The sequence below is a fragment of the Talpa occidentalis genome, unplaced genomic scaffold (genome assembly GCF_014898055.3).
Source record: "Talpa occidentalis isolate TD23 unplaced genomic scaffold, MPIMG_talOcc4v2.1 talOcc4.9, whole genome shotgun sequence".
Taxonomy (NCBI): Eukaryota; Metazoa; Chordata; class Mammalia; order Eulipotyphla; family Talpidae; genus Talpa; species Talpa occidentalis.
In genome coordinates, this window is record NW_023605305.1 from 74321606 (window position 1) to 74349035 (window position 27430).

A 27430-nucleotide genomic window follows, 5' to 3' on the forward strand; every position below is an offset into this window, starting at 1 on the left:
GGCATGATAATGAATTTTTAGCAACACCTAATTATGTTCTACTGAAGATAATATTAAAAAAGTGTTTGCATTCTCTGAGTACATATTAAGTAATAGTGTGAGGAGCAGACGTGGTTGACTGGAAGAGGAGGCAAACTTCAAATTAAACACTCATAATAGGGACCTGCCAAGTGGACAATCCACATTGAAATAACTAGGATAGCCACTTAACAGCGTGTGTGTGTGTGGGGGGGGTGGTGGTAAGCATTGTGCTATGTGCTGGGCAAAGAGGTAAGAGAGGGAAGTCAGACAGGGACACATCCGCTGACCTCAAAGTGTGTTAGGCTATGAGAGGCAGAGGCAAACAGCTACCTATGATTAAGACAGACTATCAGGGCCTCCCTGGTGGCGCAGGGGTTAAAGACAGCGCTATCAAGCTGTAGCCAGCCACTGCAGCACCAGTTTGATCCAGCCCTCCAGGGAGCAACCCGCAGCAGACCCCTCCTGTCCCGCCCGCTGCTCCCCTCAGCAGTGTATTTCAGTAGATCTGCCTGTTCGGCTCCTCTGGCCTACACCACAGTCCTTGTATGCATAAATAAATAATTCTTTAAAAAAAAAAAAAGACAGAATATAAGTGGCACTGGGACATTCAAGCAATTTGCTTTGGAGGGGAGTAAAGAAGACTCCTGCGTAAGAGAAGCATATCCTGAAGGCACATCCAGATTTCCGAGGGCAAAGGATGGAGGCTCACCAGGGGGAGAAGAGAAGTGCCTTCAGGAAAGACTGAGGTGAGAGGGCGAGAGCACGGGCTTTCCGCTCCCACCCAGCTCTGAGAGGAGAGGGCAGAATGGGGGAGTCGCACTGGAGTCTCTCACTGGAGGAAAAGGAACCCACTGTAAGCCCCAAGACCCCTTCAGATGTGCTCCCCGTTCCACATCTTTTATTTCAACAAGCTGTTTCTTGCTCAGGTTCTCATAAAGTGAGTTGCTTTCCACTGGTTATTCCTCAGAGCTTAAAAAAAAAAAATTTACCCTGGGAAAAATTCCTGTCCCAGTCCTCAGCAGTCTATTTTCGACCTCAAACTTACTCCATGCAGAGCCAGTTTCCCTGGGATTCCCAGACCTGGGACTTTTTCACAAAGGACTGTTATGCTTGGGGTCTCTCTCTCAGCTAGCAGTCCCTCTAAATCCTTCTAATTTGCTGCTGCTTTAAAACAGCAAGGGAGAAAAGATGGAGAGAAGGCTGCTCTCTTGCTGACTCTCTGCCTCTTTCCCTTGCTCTGCGGTTAGGCTCAGCAATGATCCTACAAGCCTGGAATTTGAGGAATTTCCTGCCCCATGCTCCCTGGAAGAGCTGAGCGAGACCTAGCAATTAGGCCTGGAGTTTCCACTCCTGCCTCTCCCTACTGGAGAGCAGTGCCCCAAGTGAACTGCTCGCTCTGAGGGGACAGGGTGGCCCTAACATTCCAAGTCATCCCCAAAAAGTCCTCCCCACCCTCCACCTCCACCCCAACCACAAAGAGCCTCTGCCAGAACGCTCCACATCCTTTCCTTTGCCCACCTCGGATTGTAGTATTACTAATACAGGACATACATGCAGTGAATTCATTCCTGAATCCATCTTGTTCTGCAGTTATCCTAGGATAATTCAGTGTTTTTTGTCTGTTTTCCCCCCAACACACGAGTCAATGTGCTTCTCAGCTCTTTATTCCCTGTCCCTCTGGTCTTTTCCTCTCCCTCCTGCCCGCTTCTCTTGCTCTCACTCTTTGCTTCCGTGTTCATTATGTACTGACTTGCCCGCTCTGTGCCTTGTCTGGTCTGACTACAGGCTGAGGGTTTTAGACCTGTTCCCGGCAGCACGTCTCTCTCTGGGACTGTGTAGTGCCAGGAGGGGCACAGTGCTGGTTCTATGATCTGAGCAGACCAGGTAAAGGAGAGTCTTGGAGCCCTTCCGTGGCTTTCTCAGGCTTTTATTGAGCTTTTACATGTACTGCAGCAACCAGGTATATGGCAGGCAGGGGTGCGGGGTGGGGGTGGGGGAGCCAGGAGGCCAGCAGGCCTCCAAGCCCCCAAGTCCCAGGCAAGTCTTCACTCTGGGCTTCTTTGTCCCCTTCTCTCTCTCCTGCCTTTTCTGCTTCTGCTTCTCTTGGTGACTATCTCAACACTGCTGCCATGGCCCACACAACACAGCTTATAACAATATAACAACTGCAGGTACCCCATAAGGCAGGGCAATCTTAATGGCAGGAGGGCAGAAAAGCCTGAAAACCATTTACCCTACAGATTGCTAGAAGGCAGGCCTGGCAGTCTAGGCCTCTATTTCCTTGGTGTAGGCCAGAGATGTGGAGACAGGAATGGGGAAAGATGCTCCCAAGCCATCTGAATGAACCTTATGTAACTTCATTGCAGCAGCAGCCAAAACAGCAGAAGCAAATTTCTCTTCCTAATTATGTTTTGTTCAGGCTAATATTAAAATTGGTTCATATTCCCTGGTCACACATCAATCGATGGCTGGATACCAGGTGCTGGGCCAAAAGCAGTCAGGGATTTAAACACTCTCCACTAATAGTTCTCAAGCTGGCCCACCCCCTGCCCATCAGTGCAGCCCAACCTCCCAAGGCAGGCAGTTACAGGGACTTAATGAGAGATGGGTCCTGTCCCCTTGTTATTCCATGTCCTTTCGTGTCTGATGTTCAATGTTGTGCTGCCTTCCTCATTCTAGTTATGCCATTTTGACACCCCTTCAGTAATGCCCCACATCACCCTTTGCTTTTCCCTCATCCTCAAATCAAAAGGCATTTCAAAACCCTTGAGAAGATACTATAGGGGAACCTTGCTCCCCACCCGCTTCTCCACCGCGTAACATACACCCTCTCACATTCTGACCCCAGGTGAGTACCCATCTTTCTCCTTCCTGGTCTCATGGCAATACCGCTATGTGGCCTCCTGTTTGTACCTGGTCTCTTTAGAGGGTGTCACTAGGGTTACCATCACCAGCCATACCAAAGCCTCCAAGGCCCCCCATGTACTTCAAGTCTGCATTTGAATCTCTGGAAACTTAAGCCCTGACCAGTGCAGTGCCCTGGGGCCCAAGGTCTCAAGGCTAAGGCCTTCCATGCCATCACCCAGCTCTGACTCTTGATAATTCTGACCCTGGGTAAAATTAAACTGATCATTTCCCGCTTCCCTTCCCCCTCCTCCTTCCCACATTCTCAGCATATTCTATAAGCCTCAAAAGGAGAAGATTCTCTGGTTAAAAAGGAAATCAAAGCTATTCCAACACTTCAATGGGAATGTTCACTATCTCCAGATTTCCTTCAACTCTCAAGATACTTGCCTTTTGAGGTTGAGAGTTGCTATTTGCCAGTTCCCTCCTCCTCCCCCTTCACATTCCCTTCAAACAAAGCTTTTCTGTCAGGTTTTTGACCCTGATGAAGATTTTAAACTGGAGCCCTTTTTTCCCCTTTTTCCCCTTCCTCTCTGATTCTGAAGGATCTTTTGTCTTCTGAGCAAAAGAACTGAGAGGTTGGGAGGGCTGCACCCCCACCACCATAAGTAATTGGGGAAGAATTTTTTTTAAAAAATCCTGGAGGATGTTAGTTAGGGAAAAAAAAAACCAATATGGAGCGATTTTCTTTCTCAAAAATTTTGAAAAAAAAAAGAGAAAGACCTTGAAAATATGAAAGCAACAAAAAAAGGACCTTGAAAGAGATGGAGAGGTGACAGAGAAAACAAGGGAGTGCTGAGAGAAAGACCTTGAGAAATGCAGGAGCAGGAGGAAAGGGGAGAAGAGGAAATGAAAAGGGCGCACATGGAGAGGAGATGCACATTACTCAGGCTATGCACCCACCAAGCAGTTTCTCCAGCTGAGAGATGAGAGAAAGAACCCAACCCTGCCTTGAAACAATAGAGCTCTCCTCTCTGCAATCCACCGTGCCTTACAGCACCTAGCCACAGTAAATGCTCAATAAATACTGAACAAAACAGGCTGTCTAGAGTTGTTGCATATTTTTTCTTTTCCCTCTAGTACCAAATAAAAGGTTGGGTGAAAAGGAATAGACAGAAAAGAAACAAGAGTAGGCCAACTTCACCTGATCTAGGTGGGGCTGTGCAAGGCTCACAAAACGAGGTCATACTTGGTCAACTTCTTTTCTTGTCTCAGAACTCATCCAGCAAAGCTATCAGCTCTCATTACTCGCAGCACATAGGTTTCTCACTTTGGAGATTATCCCTGGAAAAATCTTAATCCCAGGCAGGTTGGTTCCCTTTGCCACCCAGAAGGTTCTGGTTGTCAGTCTTGGTGTGAGCAGGGAATTAGAAACTCATTTAAATAGCAGTCCAAGTCAACTCTAATAAGCAAAGCAAATCTGATCACTATCATCATCATTATCACTACGATGCATTCCAAAGTTTAAAATAAACAGATTTTAAAAAATCAGTGGTTGTGTTATCCATGTCCAGGTTTCCCGCCTCCTGGGTTCAATGGGGAGTTAACTACATTTGCAGACAGTCTTTCATCTGGGGGCCTTAAAGAGCACTCTACAGCCTCTGGTCCATCTTTATAGCACCTCTAAGAGGAAGATTAGAGTCAACTAATATTATTTGTTACTTAAAATAGTAACTGACATTTTTAGTAGCTGCTTACTTATTATTTACCAGACAGCATGGTATATGGTTTATATATCTCTACTTATTTAATTAATTTATTTGTTACATAAAAGAGGCAGCATACAGAGGCACATTCAGTCATGACAGAAAATATAAATTAAGAAATTAGGCCATCGGTGGGGATGAAGATGATTAAGCAAGTAGGGAAAGAGATTAAGAACAGGAGAAATAAAGGGAGGTTGAGGTAAAGTTAATATACTAAATATATGCTAAAAGTTGTTGAATGCCTCATCTGGGATGAAATGCAAGGTGAGCTTTGAGTTTCTAAGCAGCCAGTGCAAAGAAGAAAAATTCAAAATTAGTGACATAATTTAAACCATGGTTTAGGAAAAGTAGCACTACAGAACTTTCTTCATGGATCCACATAAAATGACCCTGAGATGCGTAGTATCGCGTTCCTGGGCGATATCTCTACCATAAATACACTAAGGAGTTTCATGGGGTAGAACATTCCCAAAGCAGTTCTTTGAGGGGCTGAAACCATTGCTGTCTCCGACAATCTGGTTTAGCCAAAGGATAAAATTCAGAGTAAGTGGAGGAAAAATGGACTAGAGGTGGGGGATAACAGCCTTGGGGGGAGAGGGGGGTGTGGGCGCTCCTGAGATAGACTAAGACTCCAGCAACTTTGCTATTTTAGCCTTCAGTTCAGAGCTGCTTCCAGAGATGAGAGGAAGAAAAGAACACCAAGTATTCTCTGATATTCACAGTTTCTTAGGAGGCATCTGAAGTGGGGGATTGGGGACATGGGGGACAGGGCTCAAAGATGATTTCCCTGATATGGGGCAAGAGGCCAGCTAGCTGGCCATCCTAAAGTCCCAAGTGAGAGAGAGGTGATGAGAGCAGTCATTTAAAAAAAAAAACTGGCTTTAAAAAAATTCTGCAGGGCCTCCCCTGGTGGCGCAGGCGGTTGAGCGTCGCGCTGTGAAGCTGTCCGCAGCCTCTGCAGCGAGGGTTCAATCCCGGCTGGCCGGCGAGGGTCTTACAAGGCACGGCAGACCTCTCCTGTCACAGGTCAGATGCGTGGGAGGGTGAGAGGATTCACCAGAGACAGAGCGGGGAACAGAACAGGCAGACTGACGAAATACACTGCTGAGGGGAGCAGCGGGCGAGACAGGAGAGGTCTGCCGCGCCATGTGAGACCCTCGCTGGCCGGCTGGGATTGAACCAGTGCTGCAGAGGCTGTGGACAGCTTCACAGTGTGGTGGTCAACCGCCTGCACCACCAGGGAGGTCCTGCACCCTGGTTCTTGTATAAATAAATAAATAAATATTTTTTAAAAAATAAAAATTAAAAAATTAAAAAATTCTGCAGAGTATACCTAACCCAAAAAACATCAGCTTAGCTTTTGGGGATTGGGAAGATTAAGCCTGCTAGAAAAATCCTCAGGAACACTCAGAGAGGAATTAGAGGTGACATTAAATACAGATAAGTGACCCTAGGCAAAGCCCTCAGACATCAGAACGCACCTCTCCTCTAGAGGAAGGACCTGGTCCCCCAGCATTTCAGGGCCCTGGAAGGCCACAGCACACAAGAGGCCTGTCTACTTGTGACATCGGCATCTACCTTTTGATATCATGCAAGGGGGAAAAGCCCACAATCTAATTAACCACCTAGTAATGCAGTGTCCAGAAGTTCTTCTGCTTATATGACTAAAGTCTTTTTTTTTTTTTTTTTTTTTTGGTTGTTTCCTACAAAGACTATTTTTCCTCATAGGGAAGGAGAGAAAGCTTGTCCAGCCGTGGTCTGGGAAGCTGGGACTGGAGTGAGCACGGCAGTCCTGTAAAAGGAAGAAGATTGCAGGGCGGGCTGGTGCTCCCAGGCTGCTTCTTTGAAATCCTCTTGGTGAGTGAGGACAAGGAGCAAAAAGGGGGAGAAGGGGAGAGGTGGGAGCAGGCTGGAAGCTCAGGCCAAGTCCCTGACAATGGGCAGGAGTATGGAACCTGCAGCCTGTTACTTAATTATCTCTGAATGGTTTTTGTTCCTGGCTTTAAACATTTACCCCTATTGGGTTTTCACGGCTTCACAAGCTCTCTATCTCCTTTTCTTTGCCGTTGTCATGGCAACAACTCCAGGCAGTACAACTGCTCTCTGATTTTAAATAAAAGTTGAGGTCTTTCTCTCTCTCTCTTTCTCTCCCCCCCTTTTTTTCTCTTTTACTAGGGATGGATGAGGCTTCTCTCCTCCCTCCCTCTGCCCTGCAGTTCCCCACCAACCCCCAGCGCATTCTCCTCACCAACACCTCATCCTCGCCCTTCCTCCTTCCACCTGTCTCCGCTCTAAGCCCTCTTCCATATCTTTGGCCTTCCAAGCTGTCCCTAATCCCCTGGTTGCCATGACAGCAGGACTAGGCCCTTAGGAGGAGTGGGGACAGAGGTTGAGGAGAAGGGCATGTTTGGAGGTATGGGAGCCGTTCACGCAATACTCTTTGGGGACCACCAATTTCCTCTCTGGGCTTCCATCCCTCTAGGGATTAGCAGACATTCGATTCCTCATCTCACCCCGTCTCCATACAAAGTGGAATGGTCTGAGGAGGCCAGTGAGGCTGGGATAGGGGCGCAGCGGTTTAGGTGGAATTTCAGTTCTAGTGTCTGCTGGGGGGTGGTGGGGAGTCACCGCCTACCTACCCTTCACAGTTTGGTTTTCAGTGGTTAACTTTCAGTTTGTGTTAAATCTGTGATTTTCAAATTGTAGTCTAAAGCCCTTTGAGAAGTTTCAGTACTATTGCTGGAGGGGGTGGAGGGAGAAAAGAGAAAAGGGGGCCTTAGCAGGCACCTGAGACCCCAAACAGACAGTCCTGCTGTCTGGCACTGCAGGGGTCTGCTTTCATGTGTCAGGGAAAGCTGTGGCAGGTCTTGCAGCCATTCTTATCATGAACTGTGGATGTTTCTAGAGGAAATCAGTCTCATCCACCCCACCCCCTTGTTGCCAGCCAGCTCGTGCTCTGGCTCCAACCTTGTACACATGGGCAAATCATGGATTAGGTGGAAACTCAATCATTTCTGAAACGGGCTAGAGAATGAAATACTTTATGTCCCCTAACTCAACTCAACAACATAAACCCTTCTTAGTTTCATGGGAAATGGGTCACTGTTGAAAAAAGGGAGAAATCGACAATACAGTGACATTTTAGAAATAACTATGGATTGGGAGATATAGACTTGATTTCTAGGTCCACTTCTTCCTCTGGCTAGCTCAGTGGTTCTCATCATCACACTTGCTTCTAGTGAGTAGAGGCTGAGGAAGCTGCTAAACATCCTACAGTGTGAAGAATAGCATCCACAGTGAAGGGTTAGCTGTGTCTGTCTTGAGTTGATCACATTCTGAGTCCAATTTCCTCATTCACATATTATGGCCAAGTCATTCATATAATGCACATTTCCTGAGTCCTCAGCTAGGCACTGCTGTAGGCATGGGGTAGGCGGGAGGGAGGTAGATGTAGAGAATTCCTTACCTCCAAGAACTTTATATTAACTTATATTCACAACTCCCAGGGAAAGGGGGAATATTTGGGAAAGGGAAAATTTGGGGGGGACAGACCAGGATTTATGAATTCCATGTTATATCATAATTAGTAAAACAAACTTGCAGAAAATCACATACGAAGTCAGGAAGGAAACTGGAATCTGGACCCCAACTACTTCTGACTACAAACCCCAGGATCGATTCATTACTCCACACCACAAAACACAGGATTCAATTTAATAGTAAGGGCTTGAAGCAACTCAGATGCCTTGCCAAGCATTCTTCACAGATTATTTAGTGCCATCTTTACCATCACCTTATGAAGCAAATGCCACTGTTCGTCCATAAGCAGGTAAAGTGACTTCGATGTGGTCTGGATTCATACCTGAGCAGTCTGACTCCAGATCTTGCTCTTTTACCCAATAACTGAAGAGCACTTTGGGGTTCAGTCATCACTACTGAGCTCCTTGTTTGACAGCTGAATAAACCGAGGTCTAAATGTTTGTTATCTTGCCGGGGACAGGGAGTTATAAGAAACAAAGTCTGTAGGTCCAAAAATTAAAGTTGGAGGGAGAAAGGGAGGGGCAGTAGAGAAACAGCTGGTGGTCATGAGAATGAAGAGAACAGCCTCCAGATGGAGAAAGAGAAATAGAGAACTCAAGGTTGGGGGCACACTGATGTGGGGGCTCTGAAAGAAAATGTATAGGTGTGGAGAAGCCCCAGCTAGGTAAAGAGGAGGCTTCTGAGGTGGCTCCTGAGAATGGCTCCCGGTCATGTCCTCACACTGTCTTTCAGGTCCTTCCTGCTTTCTCCACTTCACCTCCTCCACCTCATAGTTAATCACCTCTCCCAGGTGGGCACTCCTGATTCATTCCCTCACATCAGAACCCACCCTGTCACCCAGGAGGAGAAAAGGGAAAAGGCGGGAGCCCTCTCACCAGGTCCCTCACTCACAGGAACCAGTTTCTGGGGGCATCTCCAGATGCTTTTCTTGACAACCAGCCTCAGCCCTGAGGGAGGGGCAGGAAGACCACCCATGTCCGTCCTCCAGGCCCTGGAGGGACAGTCTTCAACTACCCAACACAGAACACCCTGCAGAGTGGGCCCTGGACCTGTGGATCCTTCCAGGCTGCCCAGTTCCTCCTGGAGGCTCTTCCAGGCTGAGACCATCTCTTTAAATCCATTTTACAATGAGGAAAACAGGCTCAGAAACCTCTCTGAGGGCCCGACCCTCACTAAGGAGGCCCAGGCATGACTTGTGAAAGAGGCTGGGGTTTGTTTTGTTATTTTTGTTTTGTTTTTAACAAAACAGAACTCAGGGCCTTGGGGAACTTGCAATCTGGTAGAAAACCAAAAGGTCAGTGCTTTAAAATGGAGTGTAAACTGAGCCTGTGAGGTGAGATAAAGGGGAGGGTTGTCCAGGAAGGGCCTGGGAGGAGGGAAGCCCCAGAGCACTGGCTGGGAGGTGAGGGAAGCTGGGAGGTGAGGGAGGATGGAGAGGGCTCACGGCTCACACAGCCAGGCTCTATCTGTGCAGACTGGATTCCTGAGCCAGGCTCCTGGTGCAGGGCCCTGGTTTGCATTTTTTCCCTTCCCCCACAGTACAGCTCTGGTTGGCCTCTGAGATGATTAAAACCAAAAGAATTTTAAATGTCTGGAATTCACTTTTCACCACTGATGCTTTTGCTTATTTTCTCTCTCTCTCTCCCCCCTCCCTTCTTATGATTTCTCCTCTAGGGACAGCTCTGCATTTGCTTCACTTCTCTCTTCTGGCCCAGTTTGCTCTGAGATGATTCCCAGTACCCACCAGTCCACTTTGTTTTCATTTGGGGGAGGGGGGGAGGGGGTGTCTCAGGCTAAAGGGAGGGAGGAGGGAAGGGTGGAGGGACCTTGATCTTGCTGGTGAAAGTTCCCAGAAAAAGAAAGAAGAAATAGCTTTCAGGGAAAAAAGATCTGCCAAATGTTTATGTTCCCACAAGACTCCACAAAACCTTTTCATAGACCAGAGCTAAAGTTCAGGGTAAAGCCATGTTTTTTCAGGGAGAAATGCTATCAACACATGCACACAAACCCCACACCCTTGGTCCGGGCTCCCTACCTTCCTAGAGCAAGCTGGACCCTCCCCAGGACAGCAGGCTATGGGGGATGGAGGTGGGGAACGGGACATTTCTGCCCTCATCACCGCAAGTCAGACCAGATCTGAAAATGTATAAACATTTACACACACACAGCACCCCACACACACACACACACCCCGCCCCCATAGCTTCTGAGCACATAATGTTGTCCCGGGCACCCTGCCGCTGGCCTCTGAACTCAGTAAACCAAATGGAGAGAGCCAGAGACACATTCAAGAGGAACCAGTCCTTTTCCTGAGGACTGAGGCAGAAAACTGCAGCCAGAGAGAATTTTGGGGATTAGCCTTCTCATTTTAAAACAAGGAAACAGACTCTGGTCACTACAAAAGGCCACTCCATTAGAGGCGCATGTGGGACTGAAGTCTACAGCCAGCTCGCAGTCCAGTGCTCTTGCCATATTACCTTGTGAACACAGACTTTTCTATTGTAATGCCCAGGAAACCAGAAGCTGAGTCAGAAATTGCTCGCCACGTGAGACTTGACACATTTAACCCTTTGGCATGCGCAGTGGACAGTCTGAGGTCTGTAGATCAGCCCTGCCTGGAGCTGGATGACAATAAGGCCTGAGCTGGAAGAAGCCTGGGCTGGAAAAAACAGCTTGTGAAAAGAAAGATGGCACAGGACAGAGTGGCTGAGGCTGTCCAGGCTTCACTCAACCACATGGCCCAGCAGTAGCACAGGTAGAAATTTGGTGCCCGCCCTTACTGAGGAAGCTGAACAAAGGGACGGACCCCCCTCCTGCACCAGCTTTGTAAAAAACTGACTCTTTTTATGGCTTCTAGTGAGTATAGGCTAGGAGTCCTGGTTCCTGTGCCTGCTCTCATGCCCTCCCTCACTTTCCCCCTTTGGTGCTGGCCTTTGCTCAGTGGTCACAAGCTTTACCACCAACTAGACAGACCCAGATTTCATTGGTGTGGCTTAAGCAAATTACCTAATCTCCTAGAGGCACAGTTTTTCTCATCTCTAAAATGGGAGTGAGGAACCAGGAGAGGAGGTCGGTTGGACAGTGGTGAAGGGTAACCAGACCTTCGGTGGCGGGTGGGCTGTGGTTTGTGTATTTATCGAGGTGTGAAGCTGGACTCCTGAAACTTAGATACTATTGTAAACCAATGGTATAGCAATAAAAAATTAAAATAAATACACAATTAAATAATGGAGGGTGATGAGCAAATTATGAAACATGGGGCACCTTGCCTGTGCCACAGTGTACATATGAATAAATGTCACGCCTTCCCTCTCCATCGTCCTGTCAATGACCGATCATTCCCCTAGTTCATTTCCATGGGTTTAAGCCCTGCTCTCGCTTAAATGGAAAAATTCACATGTCAAGAGCTAGGTCCCAGTTAGATAGGAGCCCCGCCCTTCCTTCCCGATCCTGCCTTTCCCACCCCAGCCACCTCACTTCCCTTACATGTTCGAATGAACTTCACTTGGACCAGCTCTTGCTCATCACCAAGTTCTCTGCCACATAGACCTTGTTGTAGCCCATCCCAGTCCTAGGCACCCCGGGGAGCTGGAGATGTGAGCTCAGTCTTGGTACCCAGGCAGGCCTCCTCGTCCCTGGCAGGGCCCTTGTGTCTGCTGGCAGACTAGGGGTTCTGGTTCCTGTGCTCCACTCAAGACTCCCTATATCCGCCATTGGCGTTGCCACTGTGTCCTTTCTTGCCTCCTGGGTCTCACCCACCCACTGCCCATTGCCCCCCTCCCCCAGCATCTCCCTTCCCACTCTCCCCTCTCTCCTTCTTCCTCCCTGCCCCCTCTGCTGCGGGCTTGGAGCAGGAGGTTATGAAAATGAGCTGCGTGCCCAGGAGACTGTAATTATCTGCTAAGTGTGAAAGCCAGAGTGATTAATTAAGAGATAATAAAAAGAAAAGGAGGGCGAGAGGGGGGCCTCACGGCTTTGCTTTGATGATAGAACCTGAGGTGAGCCAGGCAATTAGGGGAATCTTTATCGAGAGTTAGCTATAATCCACAAATTATCAAGCACCAAATGCTCTGGAGCAGGGCGCATCTCACTCCCGTGGAGGGACAGAGCGACAGACAGGGAAGGACAGGAGGAAGAAGCAGCCAGGGAGCACTGGCTGGGGGCAGGGAGCATCAGGGTCCTGGTTCTGTGGTGAGGGCTGCAGATTGACCTGCAAGAGTCCATCAGGCAGCAGGACCCCAGACTGTGGCTGCCAGTGAAAACAGGTAGCTGCCAGCGGCACCCCCCCCCCAAATGAAAGCTGCCCTGCAGGCAGGCTCCACATAGGAGGCAACTCGAAACACCCTCACTAACCATCTCCTCCAAGACAGAAGCCATTTTTATTTTCCTCATCCCCCCAGAATCGACTTGCATTCCCCCTGGACTCCTGGGAACAGGATCTGCTTTAACACCCAGCCTCTCCCGAGGTGCATGGCTGCCTGTGCGCGTGGGAGGGTGTCACGCGGCCGGTGTGAATGCTGCAGGGACCACAACTTGACACGGTGATACCACAGCTCTGGGCTCCTAGGGCTCCAGCCCACACAGCTGCGGGCAGCCCACCTCCACAGGCCCCCACTCTTCTTCCCAACATCCCCCAAGGGTGTTCTCTTCTGTTTTCTTTTTCACTGGCTCTTACAATCTCAGTCCTCCCAGCCCAGTTCCATAGTCCCTCCTGTCCTTTCCAAGGAGCCCTCCTTAACTGATGCGCCCGCTTTGGTATTTCATTCCATTTTCTCCTGTGCACACGAGCAAGGTGCAGAAATCCCCTTTATTTAGATGATCTTTGTGAGTGTTGAGACTGAGGAAAATAGGACCCGATGTCCCCCTTAAAATTAGCCATCCTATAGCACAAACTGGGTTTCCTCTCTTTAGAGTCCAGAGCTGGCACTTATTATCCATGGGCCAATGTCCATGGGAAGTGCACACATGCCTTCCTCAGTCAGGAACTCTCCAAAGGCAATGCCCCACCCCTTCTTTTTCTGGCACATTGATGCTACTGGTGGACTTCCCTGTCCACCGAGGCAAGGCTGCACGGAGGTCATCCGTGGGGTCCCAAAAGGAACATTCTCCTCCAGTGCTAGAACAGACCCTGACTTGGAGTAGGCCCACTTCTGCCACCCCCTTTTTCCACCCTGCTTCCTAGGGATATCTGGTTCAGCCTCTCAGTCTTCCAGTGGCAGGGGTGGGGAAGTAGGGTCCTCAGCCATCAGCCGAGATGGAGGGAAGTACACTCCAGCCCTCCAGCACCCTGGAAAGAGGAACCGGGTAGGATGTAGGGTCCCAGCAGGTTCCTGGGTCACTATCCTTCTGCCTGACCAGAGACATCAGGAGAGCGGCCCTGGTGGTTTGCTGGGAAACAAGTCTGATCCCTGAAGAGACAATCTGCTCTGGTTCACCTGGGGCTTCAGAGAAGTCTCCCCTATGGCCTCATTGGACTTGATTCTCTGTTACAAGAAGACTAGCCTTGAAGTGAGAGAAAATGTTATTTATACATACAGAATACCAGAGTTTCAGTCCCTCATAAGACCTTATTTCATGTGGGAAGGGGAAAGTTTCCTGTCAGACACAAAGTAGAACTTCCTGATTGCCAGGGATTTTTAAACATTAAAGAGAGTGACCAGAGAGAAGGAGGAAAACTCCTTTCTCTTCAGAAAAAGAACAAACTCTAATGTGTTTGATCAGAGAGGTATTTTGAGAGTGCACAGTTGTTGGGTTTCTTACAGAATTATCTCTCCATTTTCATCCTTGACCCCAGGTTCCAGGTCCTAGGAAGCCCAGTCTGGTGAATCCACCTCCTTCTTTAATTACCCTGAAATCCCTGAGGAGTTATGTGTGGGGTTTGCATTCATCCCCATATGCGCATGCAGGTGGCTGACCATGTCAGCTGTCTGGGGAGAGGAAAGGATGAGGGAAATTCATAGGAGACCCATCTTGTTTCTCCTAGAGGTTAGATCCCTCTAGATTGAAGGGATCTGAAGGACTGAATCTGAAGGACTGACTCAGGAGAACTCGGAAAACCCAGGTTCTTTCTGGCAGTGCCTCTTTCTCTACAGCCTGGGGCTCTGCTTCAGATCAAGAAGGGAGGAGAGAGTGAGTTAGGTGTGTGTGGCTGAAAAACCATTATGTCCATGGGAGTGTGAGAAACTGATCTGTCCACAGATGGCCCTCTTGCTCCAAATCAATCCTCCTGCCAAGCCTACGTCCCACCTTCCTTCCAAGATCACACAATTTGCTCATGGCCAAAATTTCATGTCAAAGCTAACAGGGTCAGGCCCTGATTAGGTGCTAGGTCAAAATATTTCCCCCTAAATTTCCATCAAATAAGAGGTGGGTTATGAAGACCTTATTCATTTAAAAAAAAAAAAAAAAAGAGTGGAAATGACCGACTGACTCAGGCATGGGGGAGTTTCCACCAACATATTAGCTGGTTGCTTTTCAACTTTGCAGCTGGCAGCTGTTGGCATGAGTGGAGACTTGGTGAGGTGGAGTGGGTGGTTGGGAGCTTGTGAGGTGGCAGGAAGGAGGCTGGGCAGGTCTTGGGTAGAAGATCAGCAGGCTGGCAAGCATGGCACCCTCTCCCGTTCCACAGCCCGCTCGCCTAAAACCAGCTCATCAGTGCTCCAAATCAGTGATCCAATGGTCTCTGTTACACAACTAAGCTAGCTAAAGAGTTCAATGAATTCTGTTTTCTCTTGCTTTCCATTAGTATGTCGAAGATTTACTTCCATGGAGGAAAGTACCTTCAACACTTCAAAGTGTGGTTTGAGGAGCAGCAGCAGCAACATTACTGGGGAGCTTCACCCAACCCCAGACCTTCTGAGTCCAAATCTGTGCTTGAACAAGATCCCCATGTACTATGAGCAGGTTAACATGTGGAAATCCGTGTTCTAATGCTCTGACTTGAGGCTTCTGGAGATGGGGGTTAAAATAGCCAATCTTCTGTGCGCTGTCCTGGAATTGCTTTTCCAGGATTTAAAGTCCAGGTGAGTGGTCACTCTCACTGCAGTTGACAGAGGAGGAAGCCAAGACTCACAAAGATGGTGAGGCCCCTCAACTCGCACATTCAGGACTCAAACCTAATGCCAAACCACGTGCTTCCCGTTATGCTGTGCTGCCACTCCAGAGACCATAAATTCAGGGTCTCCAAAGCCACCGGTCACCTCCCTCTGAGTAGTGAAGAGACTTATATCTTTAGATGATTATTTGTTCTTCACTCATCCTACTGTCTGCCTTCTCAGACCTCTGTTCGCCTGAGCTGTAAAAAGCAGGCTCTGAGCAATATTAGTAATATCTATGATTTATTGAATACTGATTGTGCCCCAGATTCTGTTCCAGACTTCAGGTTCCTTCATTCAGTCCTCTTAGCAAACTCTCTGAGGTAGGGATTACTGTCTCCATTTTACAGATGAGAAAACTGATGGTCGATTGAAATGACTTGGTCAAGAACACACAGGCAGCAGTCCTTCTGGGCAAGGGGCTGATTTTGCCACAGGCCCTATGGTAAGGAGGTCCTAGAGCACGTGTGGGCTCACCCAATGCTGGAGTTGGATTAAAAGAGGTCAGTCTTATGACATGACCCTGGTATGAAACCAAAGGCAATGTGCACAAACAAAATCCCTGAGACACAAGCTTCACAGGCTCCCCTCTTAATTTTCTGCATAGATGAAGAGCAGCAGTAGTGTAGATAATCCGGAAGTCATTTCAACTTGGCTTTGCAATGCATTCAATCTTTTTTCTTTTTTTTTTGCAAAGTCAGATTTTCCTTTCTAATTGTGTTTGGCTCAAACTGACATTAAAATGAGTTTGCATTCTCACTTCACCTGCTAGCAGGTGAGAAGAGACTTCCCAGGAGTGTGCAGGGCGTCAGGAACATCGGTCTTGAATCAAACATCCACACACAGCTGACCCCAGTGCCTGATGGAAAACTAATGGCACCAGTGGCAGCAGTCACCCAGAGTGTGTGTGGGAGAGGTGGGCAAAGAGATGCAGACAGCACCCTTGGGAACCCCCCACCACACCCCATCTCTCTCCACAGTGAGGTCCAGCTGGTATATTTCCAGGGCTGAGGCACAGAGCAGCAAGTCAACCTCTCAGGATTTGGGATTAAAATCCAGGAATCCCATTGTCCAAATGAAAGTTCTGATGACTAGGGTGTCAAGATGAAGAAAATCCCAACTTTTCTCAGGGGCTTCACCTAGCCAGCCTGCCCATCCCTGGGTTTCTGCTCCTTTGAAAGTTCTTCTCCCTCTCCAGTTGTCTTTCTCTATCCCTCTCTCTCTTTCTCTCCCCCACCCCCCAAATCCCCCCATCTCAGCTCCTTTTCCTTTTAATAACCTCCCAGTTAAGTGAATCCAATGGGAAGAAGCAGTTAAAAGCACCTCCTGGCTTGACAATGCTGGGTAATGGAGCGAGCAGGGCCCCAGGCTGTTCCTGGGAGAATTCAGGAAGGAGGGGAAAAGAAAAAAAGAAAACCTCAGCTAAGCTGATTACAAGGACAAAGTTAATTTAGAAATCAGCTCCGTGGGGTGGAAGTAGGGGAGGCAAGGAGGGAACTGGACACAAGAGTTTGGGAGATTTGGGGAAAGTGTGCTTTATATAAACTGCCTTTGTTCCTGGAAATCATAATCCTTGGGAGGGACATCAGCTTGCTCCTTCTGCTCCTTCGGATTCCTCAGCTCCTTCCATCCGGAGCAGGGGGCACAATCAGGGATTGTCCAGAGTCTGGAGATCTTGAGCTGCCTGCATTCCAGAGGCTCCAGAGGCAGCCCAGAGCCTCGCATCTGTGGCGGCCCCTCCCCCTCTCCGACAGTTAGATGTGAGCATTTTTCACATACCTCTCTCACAACCTTTATCTTATAGTATTGTCAATATGTGTTTATAAAACCATCTCCCACACCAGCTGAGAGAGCTCAAGGACAGGGACTTGATTTCACCTACATTTTCACTCCGGGTCCCCAGTGGAGTGTCCAGCCCATGTCCACCATTAAAAACACACTTGTCTAGTTGGACACAGGCTCTCCCTGCTGCTGGGAATGCTCTTCAAAGGTTTCCATTAGAAAAACCAGAACTTACTTCCTTACAGGGGTTTTAAAAATCTCTAGCTAAGCCCCCAAGTGTTCATACATCTAATGCCACTGACCCCGCAGGGACCTACTCTGGACTGGCCCTCCGCTGCAGCCAGCTGCTCCCCCTAGATTCTGGGCCATGAGGTCCTGGCTTGAGTCCCATGGGAACAGGTGACAAAAGCTTAGACCCTGCTCAGGTGTCCACAAGGCTATAGGACTCTCCTCTGGGTCATCAACATTCAACTCTGCCTCCAGGCATCTTTATCTTATACTTGAGGGTTCACAGACAAAAAAGATTTCTCATCATTCTAAAGCCTCCCAAATAGGGTCTCAGGTCTGAGACTTCCCAAGGATATTTCTCTAAGGTTTTCTACTCATTGCTGCCTGCTCAAACCCTGATTATCTGTTTATCCCCTACCTTCCACCTCACCTCCTTCCTTAATTGAAGTGGTTGGAAATCTCTACAGCAGCTCTAGCAGATGACGTGTTTAAGAGGGGAGGGTTTGATGAGGAATGAGGTAGGGATCATACCATTATTTAACACAGTCTTTACTCAAAAGAAAACCCAGAAATCCCTGACTCCCCACTTATTCCAGACAGGACAGTGTCTGGCCTGGCTTTTCAAGGCCTTCTGGGGTCTGGGCCCAGTCTACTAGTCTGAGTCACTTCATGTATTTTCCCCCAACCCAAATCCTCAGCACCAACCAGCCCTAGTGGCTTGTGTGCATTCTGCAGCCACACCTTGGCTCAGGAAGTTGGGTCAGTCGGGTAATATTCTCTCTTCCTGCCACATCCACATCCTGTCCATCCTTCGACCCACTTCCTCCTTGGAGTCTTTCCTGGCCTCCTGGGCCCGCAGCAATGTCCCCCGTCCTGAACTCTCCAGCCCAGATATGTACACCAATATCTTGGAACCAATTACAACTTGCCTGGCATTGCTGGGAATCTTTGCACATGTACATCTTAGCCTCTCGGAGAAGAGGAACTGTATAATGTTTTGTTTTTTTTTTTTTATTCCCTATAATATCCACCACTATGTTTGTATATATAGTACTATGTATTTACTGATTTGAAAATAAATTAAATCTCCCTATTATATGGGAGAAGAAACTAATGTCTACTAACATTAAGTTATATGCACTAAAATTCCAAAGTGCGACCCTTGAAGACAGGGATGGCATTTCATTTGTTTTGCAATGCCCGTGGATGGCACATAATGAACACATGGCATGTCTCTGCAGGATGAAGGAACCAAGTCCTTGCTTTTCCCATTTCTCCAGTGAGGATGGGCCTTTCCCACTGCTTTAGTAGACGGCAAGGTACAGAGAAGAAAAGCATCAGATGGCCCAGCCCAGAAGGCTCTCTGATTCCTAACTGGTCTGAGGTGGAACAGTTCTGTGGGCACAGAGCATCAGAAACTCAGATTCCTATGGTCCCTTCCCCACCTCAAAACCCAAGTCCTACCATCTTCTAGAAAATTCTCCCATCACCTTCCAAGAGCCAGGCCCCTAGAGGAATGAAGCAGCAGTATTATCTCCTGGGAAACTAATGGAATTTGCCAGAGAGTGCTAGAGATTTCCACCCCTACATTTAAGACCCTTAATCCTGAGGAAGTTGGCTGGCTGCAAGGCCCATTTATTTCAATACGATCCCAATTTTGTTAAATGGGCTCAAGGAGGGCAGAGAGGAACGAGGCTTCAGTCCCTGGAGACTACAGAGGTTAATAAAAGTTGCCAGAGAACTTAAATGTGGGAAGAGGGGGAAATTGGGAGCTTGGAGAGAGCTGATGGAGGGAGAGTAAGTGGGATGGGAAAGGAAAGGAGCACCATGAGCTTGGCCATGACTCAGAGCTAGCGCTGGTTTCACCTCAAGCCCTCGAAGAACTCAATCAAGTTCGCAGCATCTATGAATCGAGTGTGAGGTGTGGGAGCTGGGACCAGGTGAGATAGAGAAGAAAGAGTTACAGAATGGGGCACCCAAGGGTCCTGATTTTCTTAACCTTGCATTGTGTGCCTCTGTCAGAGGAAGTACAGAGTCTGCATGACGAGGCTAAGGAGTGCTTTCAAGGCTCAGGATGGCTGCCACAGCTAGAAGGGAGTGGTGCACCACCGCCTGGCAATGCTGCCCCAGTGTCCTGGTGAGTGGAGGGCCTGGGGTATAGAGACAGATCTGCCCGCATGTGTATGGGAGTGCAAATGGGAGCCTGTGTGGGCACATGCGCAGGGCATGCACGATGGCCAGCTGCACTGGCAGGTCCGCCTCAGCAGAACGGGCGGACATGCTGGTCTGCGAGGGCTTCCTCTAGGAATCATCCCTACCCTACCCCAATTTCCCTGCTTAAGTTCCAGACCTGGCCCTGTCACTCACTATTTCTTTGGGTCTCTCTGTCAACCAATGAAATGGGAAGAATAACTTTAACCTCAAAAAGATTACTGTCAATAATCAGCTACTAATACTTACAAAACACCGAGTGGGTGCCCCACAAAGGCAAATCGCCTTCTCCCTCATTTCAAGCGAGCCCTCCAGACACCATCTCTCCTTGGTGTCACAATGCAGGATCCAGAGTTGGGGGACCTGTCTCCTCCAGCACTGATCACCCATCCCCGCAGCCCTGCTCTTTCAGTGTTACAGCCTCCTCTGGGACAATGCCAAGTGACACTGCCTGAGGCCCGGGGGAGAATCCACACAGGCTATTAGGTGGGGACAACAAGGCTTTCTCAGCTCTGGGTGCATGGAGAGGAAGTTCTCCACTCTTAGCTGAAATGGCTCCCAGAAATTGCGGGGGATTAAGGAATATGCCCCATCCCTTCCTTCCAGTATAACTTCCTCCTCTTAGCAAGTCATCTACACTCTCTGGGTCTCTGTTTTCTCATCTATTAAATGGAGAAACAGTAACGACCTGCCTCATCATAAGGTAATGGTCTATGTTAAATGAGATGGCACAGTTGGAAAAAGTTGCTACAAGTGAAAAGCACTATACAAAGTTAAAAGAGCTAAATGTAGAGGCTTCCCTGGTGGCACAAGGGTTAAAGACGGCACTATCAAGCTATCGTCAGCCACTTCAGCACGAGTTTGATCCCCTGCCTTGCCTGCTGCTCCCCTCAGCAGTGTATTTCAGTACATCCGCCTGTTCTGCCCCCCACTCTGTCCTGGTGAATCCTCTCACCCCTTGCACCTCTGACTTACACCCCAGTTCTTGAATGCATAAATAATTTTTTTAAAGAAAAGAGCTAAATGTGGGACAAAGGGGAAAAGGGAGGCTGAGGCATTACAAGTATCTTCCTGCTGATGGATAAGGGGCCAATTTCTGGTTCCCACCCCCACCGAACAAAGCGGAGGATCAACAAAGCAGATGGATGAGGGCTGGGTATGGGGCTGAGCCCTGGGGAAGAAGGCTGAGCCACTGTGGGGAATAGAAGGAAGATGGCCCGTGCCCCTATAGGGGCCACATCCATTCTGAAGGGGTGGGGGACTGCATGAGAGACTTGGCAGCAGAGGTTGCCCAGGCAGTGTGGGCCTTGCAGTGAGACAAAGAGTCAAAATCTAACACTGCATGTATGACCTTGAGCAAATTCATTCAACTCAGCTTTGATTTCCTCCACTAACTTCACAAGGTTGTCATAAGGAATATGAAACGCACACAGTAGGAATTCAATACAAAGTAATTCTGATGCTTTGGCACAGAGCCACCTCCTATAATCATTTTTCACCCTATCTGGGCCAAACTGGAGCAGGCCATCAAAGACCCCAGCCTGTGCATCTGCAGGACAGAGCTGGTTTGGAAACCTAGGGTTCTCTCCAGGGCCTCATTAGGCTGCACCCTTGACTCTGTGTAACTCTAGACCTCTCCAGGAGTCAACCTGACACGCAACACAGGTAGTTCTCAAATCTGCGGTTCACGAACCTATAAGGCTATGTTTAACATTAGAAACAAACACAAAATTGCAAAACTTTTTACTTGCCAAGTTAGTCCTTAAAAAAAAAAAAGTCATGGGCCTCCCCGGTGGCGCAGCGGTTGAGCACTGGGTTGCGAAGCTGCCCGCGGCCTCTGCGTAGCCGGTTCCATCCCCGGCTGTTCCCCGGCCACCGGAGGAGGGTCCCGCATGGCGCGCAGACCTCTCCTGCCGCCCGCTGCTCCCCTCAGCAGTGTACTTCGGTCCTTCTGCCTGCTCTGCTCCCCGCTCTGGCTCTGGTGAATTCTCTCACCCTCCCGTGCTTCTGACTGTACCCAGTGCTTGTATAAATAAATAAACAAACAAACAAACAAATAAATAAAACATGCCTCTATTTAAAAAAAAAAAAGTCATTTACTTACACAGTCATCATCAAAGAAAAACCATTCAACACCAAAAAAAGTAAGGCAAAATTTCAGAGTAAAAGATGGATTTTAAACATGAACAAACTTCCCTTTGTGAGACACTCACTCCCTTTCTTCTGGTTTTCACTCCACTGTGGGCCAGGAAGAACCCTGTCCTAGCCCAGCACTGGTCCCTGCTGGAACGTGGGCTCTCAGGCAAAAGGGACAGGCTTGGAGGTCGGTTGGTTCCTAAATCTACCAACAAGATACTTAACCTGTCCAAGACTCAACTTCTCATCCATGAGATGGGAATTATTACTGAGCTAATCCCAGGGGAGTTGTTGAATAGATTGAATTAGATCATGCATATAGAGTAATTAGCAAAAGGGCTCAGTAAATGATCCATGTATTTCCAGTCTCTGAAATGTTGCTACCCAGGGCTGGTGCCCCTCCTTACTTCTCACCAGAGAGCTGGCTCTCCCCTAGAGCTCCACCTCTTCCTCTCTGCTCTCTCTCATCTCACTTCCCTCTTTGGGGTCTGCCATAACCCACAGCAGGACTAGGAATCTGGGCAGCTGGAGTGAGGACACAGAGGGTCACAAGGGGGAGCTGAACTGACCACAGCTGCCTGCGCACTGATGTCCAGCCTCAAAGTCAAAGGAACAAGCATTTACAGAGTGCTTCTCTCTGTGCCAGTCACTGTCCCGTGTGCTTTGCATGGATTAACATATCGAATTGGTGGTGCAGCCCTGGGAGGTATTATTTCCTTTTTTTTTAAAGATTTATTTATTTATGCATACAAGAACTGGGGTACAGGACAGAGGTGGGGGGGTGAGAGGATTCACCAGAGACAGAGTGGGAAACAGAACAGGCAGATGGACCGAAGTACGAGCGGAGCAGCGGTCAGGAGCCGTCTGCTGCACCATGTGGGTAGCTCCCTGGTGGTGGGGGGATTGAACTCGCGCTGCAGTGGCTGTTGATAGCTTCATAGGTTCCGTCTTAACTCCTTGTGTCACCAGGAAGGCCCCTGGGCGGTATTATTTCTAGCCTCATTTTACAGATGAGCAAATTGAGGCACAGAGAAGGCACATACCTTATTTAGGCAGACAGGACTACCAAGAGGCTGGGGTGGGGTCCCACCAGGATGTGAGGCTGTGAGTTAATCACCAATTTAATCCTGCCTCCTCTTTTCAACATGATAGCATTCTTATCAAATCAATCAGTGTTCAGATATTTAAGGGTACTTACTATGTGCTTAGCGCTCTCAGAAACTGAAAGGACAATATAGAAATTGAGATGTGGTCCCCATGGATATAAAGAACCTAGAAGGGCTTCCAGAGACCCTGCAGTTCTCAAGAGAGTGAGAGCCTGGATGACGCTGGCGGGGCTCCCCTGTCCTCAACTCACCAGAGAGCCAAAGGCAGAGCCAGGCAGCCAGTGTGCTGCGGAGGAAACCAGCACAAGGCAGGAAGGCCTGGATGCCCCTTCTGCTGACCTGGGGTTCTCTAGGGTCCAGGGCTTAGCAAGAGGTACTGTAGGTGTACCTAGTACTGGGTTCACCCCTCCTTTTTGAGTAGAAGGTGGAGTCCAATCAAGGTCAAGGAGAAGACCTGATTTCTGCCTTGTCTCCCTCTGCCTCTTCCCCAGCCTGAAGGCCCACTCTGGGCCAGTGGCAGAAGTGTGGCAACTGAAGTGTGTGGTGCTCAGCTAGGGGAGAGTGGTTCCCAACTACTCTTCTTACCAGACTCATGTTCCCTGGCAGGGTGTAGCTGTGTCAGAAAGCTGAATGCTGGGAATTTAGGAGGCTCTTGGGCCTCTTGCCTTTACTCTTCTCTGCCTCGCCAAGCAGTGGCAAGGATGCTGGGGGGGGGAGGGGGGGGCGTGGGGGGAGGCGTGGGACCTCTGGGGGCTGCAGGGCTGTTTTCTGCCCCCACATCTCTACCCCCTCCCCACCCCAGGCAGCTCTTGCCCAGGCTGGCCTGTCATCCCACATTGCTCTGATTAGCTATAATCTTTCTTTTTCAATTTCTCCTCCCTGAGACTGGGGAGCGAGAAAATCTCCCAGAAAATGAATAAATATTTCAATTTTCGGCGCAATCAGTCTGAGGAGCCGGCGCATGATGGAAACGGGGGGAAGGATAATGGTTTTCATTTAGATAAGATACAGAAAATTATTTAGTGAAAAATGAAGATTGATGAAGCCCATTGAAATTCTTTAAAATGCGATTTTTATTTCTCTGCCTAGGCTGAATCTCCCTTTTCCCTCTCCTCACTGCTCCCCTCAATTCAACTGCCTTTTCCTCCTACCTTCTCCTGACTTCCCCCCACTGCCCCTCAAGTCCCTGGCAATCCCCCCCACCCTTCCCTCTCTCCCTGCCCCAGGCTCTGACTTAGACTTCTTTCTTCCTAAGGGAGGAGCCTAAGGAGAGGTGATCTTATGCCAGGCCCACACCCCAAGAGTATCCATGACCCCTCAGACCCCACTCCTCCCCTCCCTGCCTGGTCCTGGCTAAGCTTCCCAGGAACACTCGAATGTGACCTCCTCTACCTGCTGCCTACTTTTCCTTTCTTTGGTATCCCCACGCCCCCATACTTTTGTTTTTTTTTTTTTTTTTTTTTTTTTAAAATTTTTTTTAATATTTATTTATCTATTTGATACAAGCACTGGGTACAGTCAGAAGCGCGGGAGGGTGAGAGAATTCACCAGAGTCAGAGCGGAGAGTAGAGCAGGCAGACTGACGAAGCACACTGCTGAGGGGAGCAGCGGGAGGCAGGAGAGGTCTGCGCGCCATGTGGGACCCTCCTCCGGTGGCCGGGGAGCAGCCGGGGATCGAACCGGCGCCACAGAGGCCGCGGGCAGCTTCGCAATCCAGTTCTCAACCGCTGCGCCACCGGGGAGGCCCCGCCCCCATACTTTTGTACACTAACTTCAGGTCTTGCATTCACCCCTGCTGGAGGCAGAGAGATGGGGGCTCAGTTAATCCCCAACTCCTCCCCATTTCCAAAGAGAGAAAGGCAGACAACACACTTTGTTCTTTCTGCCCTTTTCTGTCCCATTCAATCCACATGTCTCCCCTGTTTGCTAACTGCAGCTTTTGTTCCTAGAAGCTCATTGGTATCCATGTTGCTAACATGTAGGGCTGTGGGAAAGGGGCAGACTTCAGCTTGCTCTCCACACATACCAGCACCCACCCAGCTGCCTCCTCCCCCCCACCCCTGCTGGGGCCTCCTCCTCTCCCCCTCTCTCCAGCAGCCTGGCTGAACAAAGTCAGAACTGAAGTTGTCTTCCCAACTTTCTGCCAAGAGTGGCTGGCTTGGCCTCCCAACCAGTGCCAGTCTTCCTTTCCCCCAATCCCACGTCCCACTTACACTACCGGTAGGTGCCATTCCCAGATATGGAGGTGAAGGGGCCGGGGGCATGGGCACCCCATGGATAAAGGTGGATCAAGACCCACTTCCACTAACTCAGCCAGACTTTACCTTAAGAACTGGGGAGGGGCCTGGTCAGGAGAGGAGGGCTCCGGCATAGGCATAGCACCTCACCTCCTAAGCGCACACCCACAAACCTAGGAAGGGAACTCAATCAGGTGATACCTGAGGGTGTTCTATCCAAACTGACTGTCCTCTTCCCATATTTTCCCCCCACCCCAAAATGAGACCACCTCCTCCATTTTGTCTTCTGTACATCTCCATAGGTATCTGCCTATATGAATGTCTGTTTAAGTTTCTTTGTTCACTGGAGGGTTGGTATCTGTGGAAGGATTTCAGTGTGTGTGTGTGTGTGTGTGTGTGTGTGTGGTGTCCTTGTAATGCCCGCCTGCATGCATGTCCTGTGTCTATGAGTTTTGATGTGTTTGGAGGCTGATTGTGCTGATATGGGGAAGGAATCGGTCTTCCTCAGATGTGTCAATGTCTTTGTGTACATGTGTCTTATCTCTGCAGGGATGCTTGTGGGGATGTCTGTCTCAGTAGGTGAGTAGTCTGTCTCTGTGTCTACCTCTGCCTCTGTGTCTACCTCTGGTGTTTGTGTGTCAATATCTGTGTGTCAGCTCCATTTGGGGGGTGGGGGGAGGGGCTAGCTCAGCAAGATTAATTCTTCCTTAGAGTCAAACCCAGGAGGCAAGAGTCCACTTCCACAGACTCCAGTCCTAGCTGGAGTCTGAGCCCCCGATTTTCACAGTCCCCCTCCACACACTCCGCCCCCACCCCCAGGTTTACCTCAGGGCACACTTAATATCATAGGTCTCTGCCTCTCTCTGTCAGTTTCAAATAAGCCCCAGATAGCAACACTTTTCAGAACCCAATGGGGTGTTACCCCCAAGTGCTCCCTTACACATCAAGCATGTCTGAAGCTGCCTTTGGAACTCCATTACCCACCTGGAGCCTCCTAGGGTAGGGGTTCCAATTCCTCACCAGGGTCCCGGAGGCGCCCCTCCCTTAATGGGGGGGGGGTAGGCGGTCAGGAGCCCTGGCTCAGATTCAGCGCCCCAAAGAGCTGGGCTGGAGTAAGGGGATTCCCTTAGCAATGTCTTCCGTAGGCTGGGTCCCCAGTTTTCCGCGCGCCTCCCAACCCCCAAATCTGAGATCCCACCCTCTTCCTAGCTCTCCCCAGCTCCAAGACCCTGGCGTCCGGACTCCCGGCCTCCGAGGGAGGAGGTAGCCCCGGCAGCCGGAGGATCCGGAAAAGACTCGGAGCGTTCGGGTCCCGTTTTCACTCCGACCCCCGGCTCTCCCGGCCCCAGCCCTCCGTTCTCCCGCGCAGCCAGAGGAAACAACTTGGGCAAATCAACGGAAAACTCATCTTCGCCACCCCCGCCACTCTGCGCCCCCTTCCCCGGGCTCCGCGCCGGGACCCAAGCCCAGCCTCGTGGCGTCTGGACCCGGGGGTGGCCGCGGGCCGCGGGCACCCCAAGGCGCCCCCGTCGGGGTACAGTCCCCGGGCCCCCGCGGTGGGCGCGAGTCCGGGGCGGGCGGGGGCCCTTACCTTGGGAGAAAGTATCGGAGAGAGTGAGGATCCAGACGAGGAGGCTCAGCATGCTGTCCGCCCGCCGTGCGCCCGCCCGCGGCTGGGGCCCGGAGTTGGCGAGGGAGCAGAGCCGCGGGCTGGGGAGGAGGGGCGCCGAGCCCGCCCCCGCCCGCCCCCCGCCTGCACACACGCGCGCGCACACTCGGCGCACAACTCACTTCCCTTCCTTCAGCGCTTTATCTCTCGGTCCCCCTCCCGGGCGTCCCGTCCCTCTCTCCCTCTCTCTCCCTCTCTCTCCCTCTCTCCCTCCCTGTCTCTCCCCCTCCCCCCTCCCTCCCGACCCCGCTCTCCTCGCTCTCCTCCCCCTCCTTTTTATTATTTCTTGTCTCAAGCTTTATCTCTCCGGGTCTCTGCGCTCCCTTTCTCTCCCCTCCTTCCCTCTCCCGCCCCCCTGACGTCTACTCTCCCGACGGCGCCTCCCCCACGCCCGCCCTCGGCCCCGACGCGCGCGCACACTCACACCCTCGCCCGAGCTGAGGTGGAAAGAAAGGGCAAAGGCAAAAGGGGTAAAGAACGTGACAATCGCGGTTGCTGCGGCAGAGACGGCTGGACCCCCGTCCTCTCGCACCCCCTCCAAGACCAACACGATCGTAACCTAGTCCCCCGCTACGGAATTGGGGAGGGGGGCGGCCGGGGGAGCCTGGGTTGAAATCAAGCCTCTAGCCTGGCGCGCGGCTATGATGAGTGTGAGTGCGTGTCGGGCTGGAGAGGGTGCTGGCGCGGCGGTTCATAGAGTTAAACACAAACACAAACAAACAAAAAACAACCCATACGTAGAATCTAACCCCGAGGTTCCCTAAATTCGAAATTCTCAATTGACTCATGAATTTTG

The 27430-nt window shown here is 49.9% G+C and overlaps 1 protein-coding gene across 3 annotated transcripts in view; it reads right to left on the reverse strand.

Annotated features, from left to right (window-relative positions):
* The window catches only part of KIRREL1 (kirre like nephrin family adhesion molecule 1), a 96489-nt gene extending 69819 nt beyond the window's left edge, over positions 1 to 26670 (reverse strand). For all 3 annotated transcript variants that reach the window (XM_037499431.2, XM_037499430.2, XM_037499429.2), the window contains exon 1: positions 26557 to 26670. In XM_037499431.2, coding sequence (XP_037355328.1) covers positions 26557 to 26608 — 52 coding nt within the window. In that variant the 5' untranslated portion in view covers positions 26609 to 26670. The remainder of the gene's footprint in view (positions 1 to 26556) is intronic.
* Between the last annotated feature and the right edge of the window lie 760 nt (positions 26671 to 27430).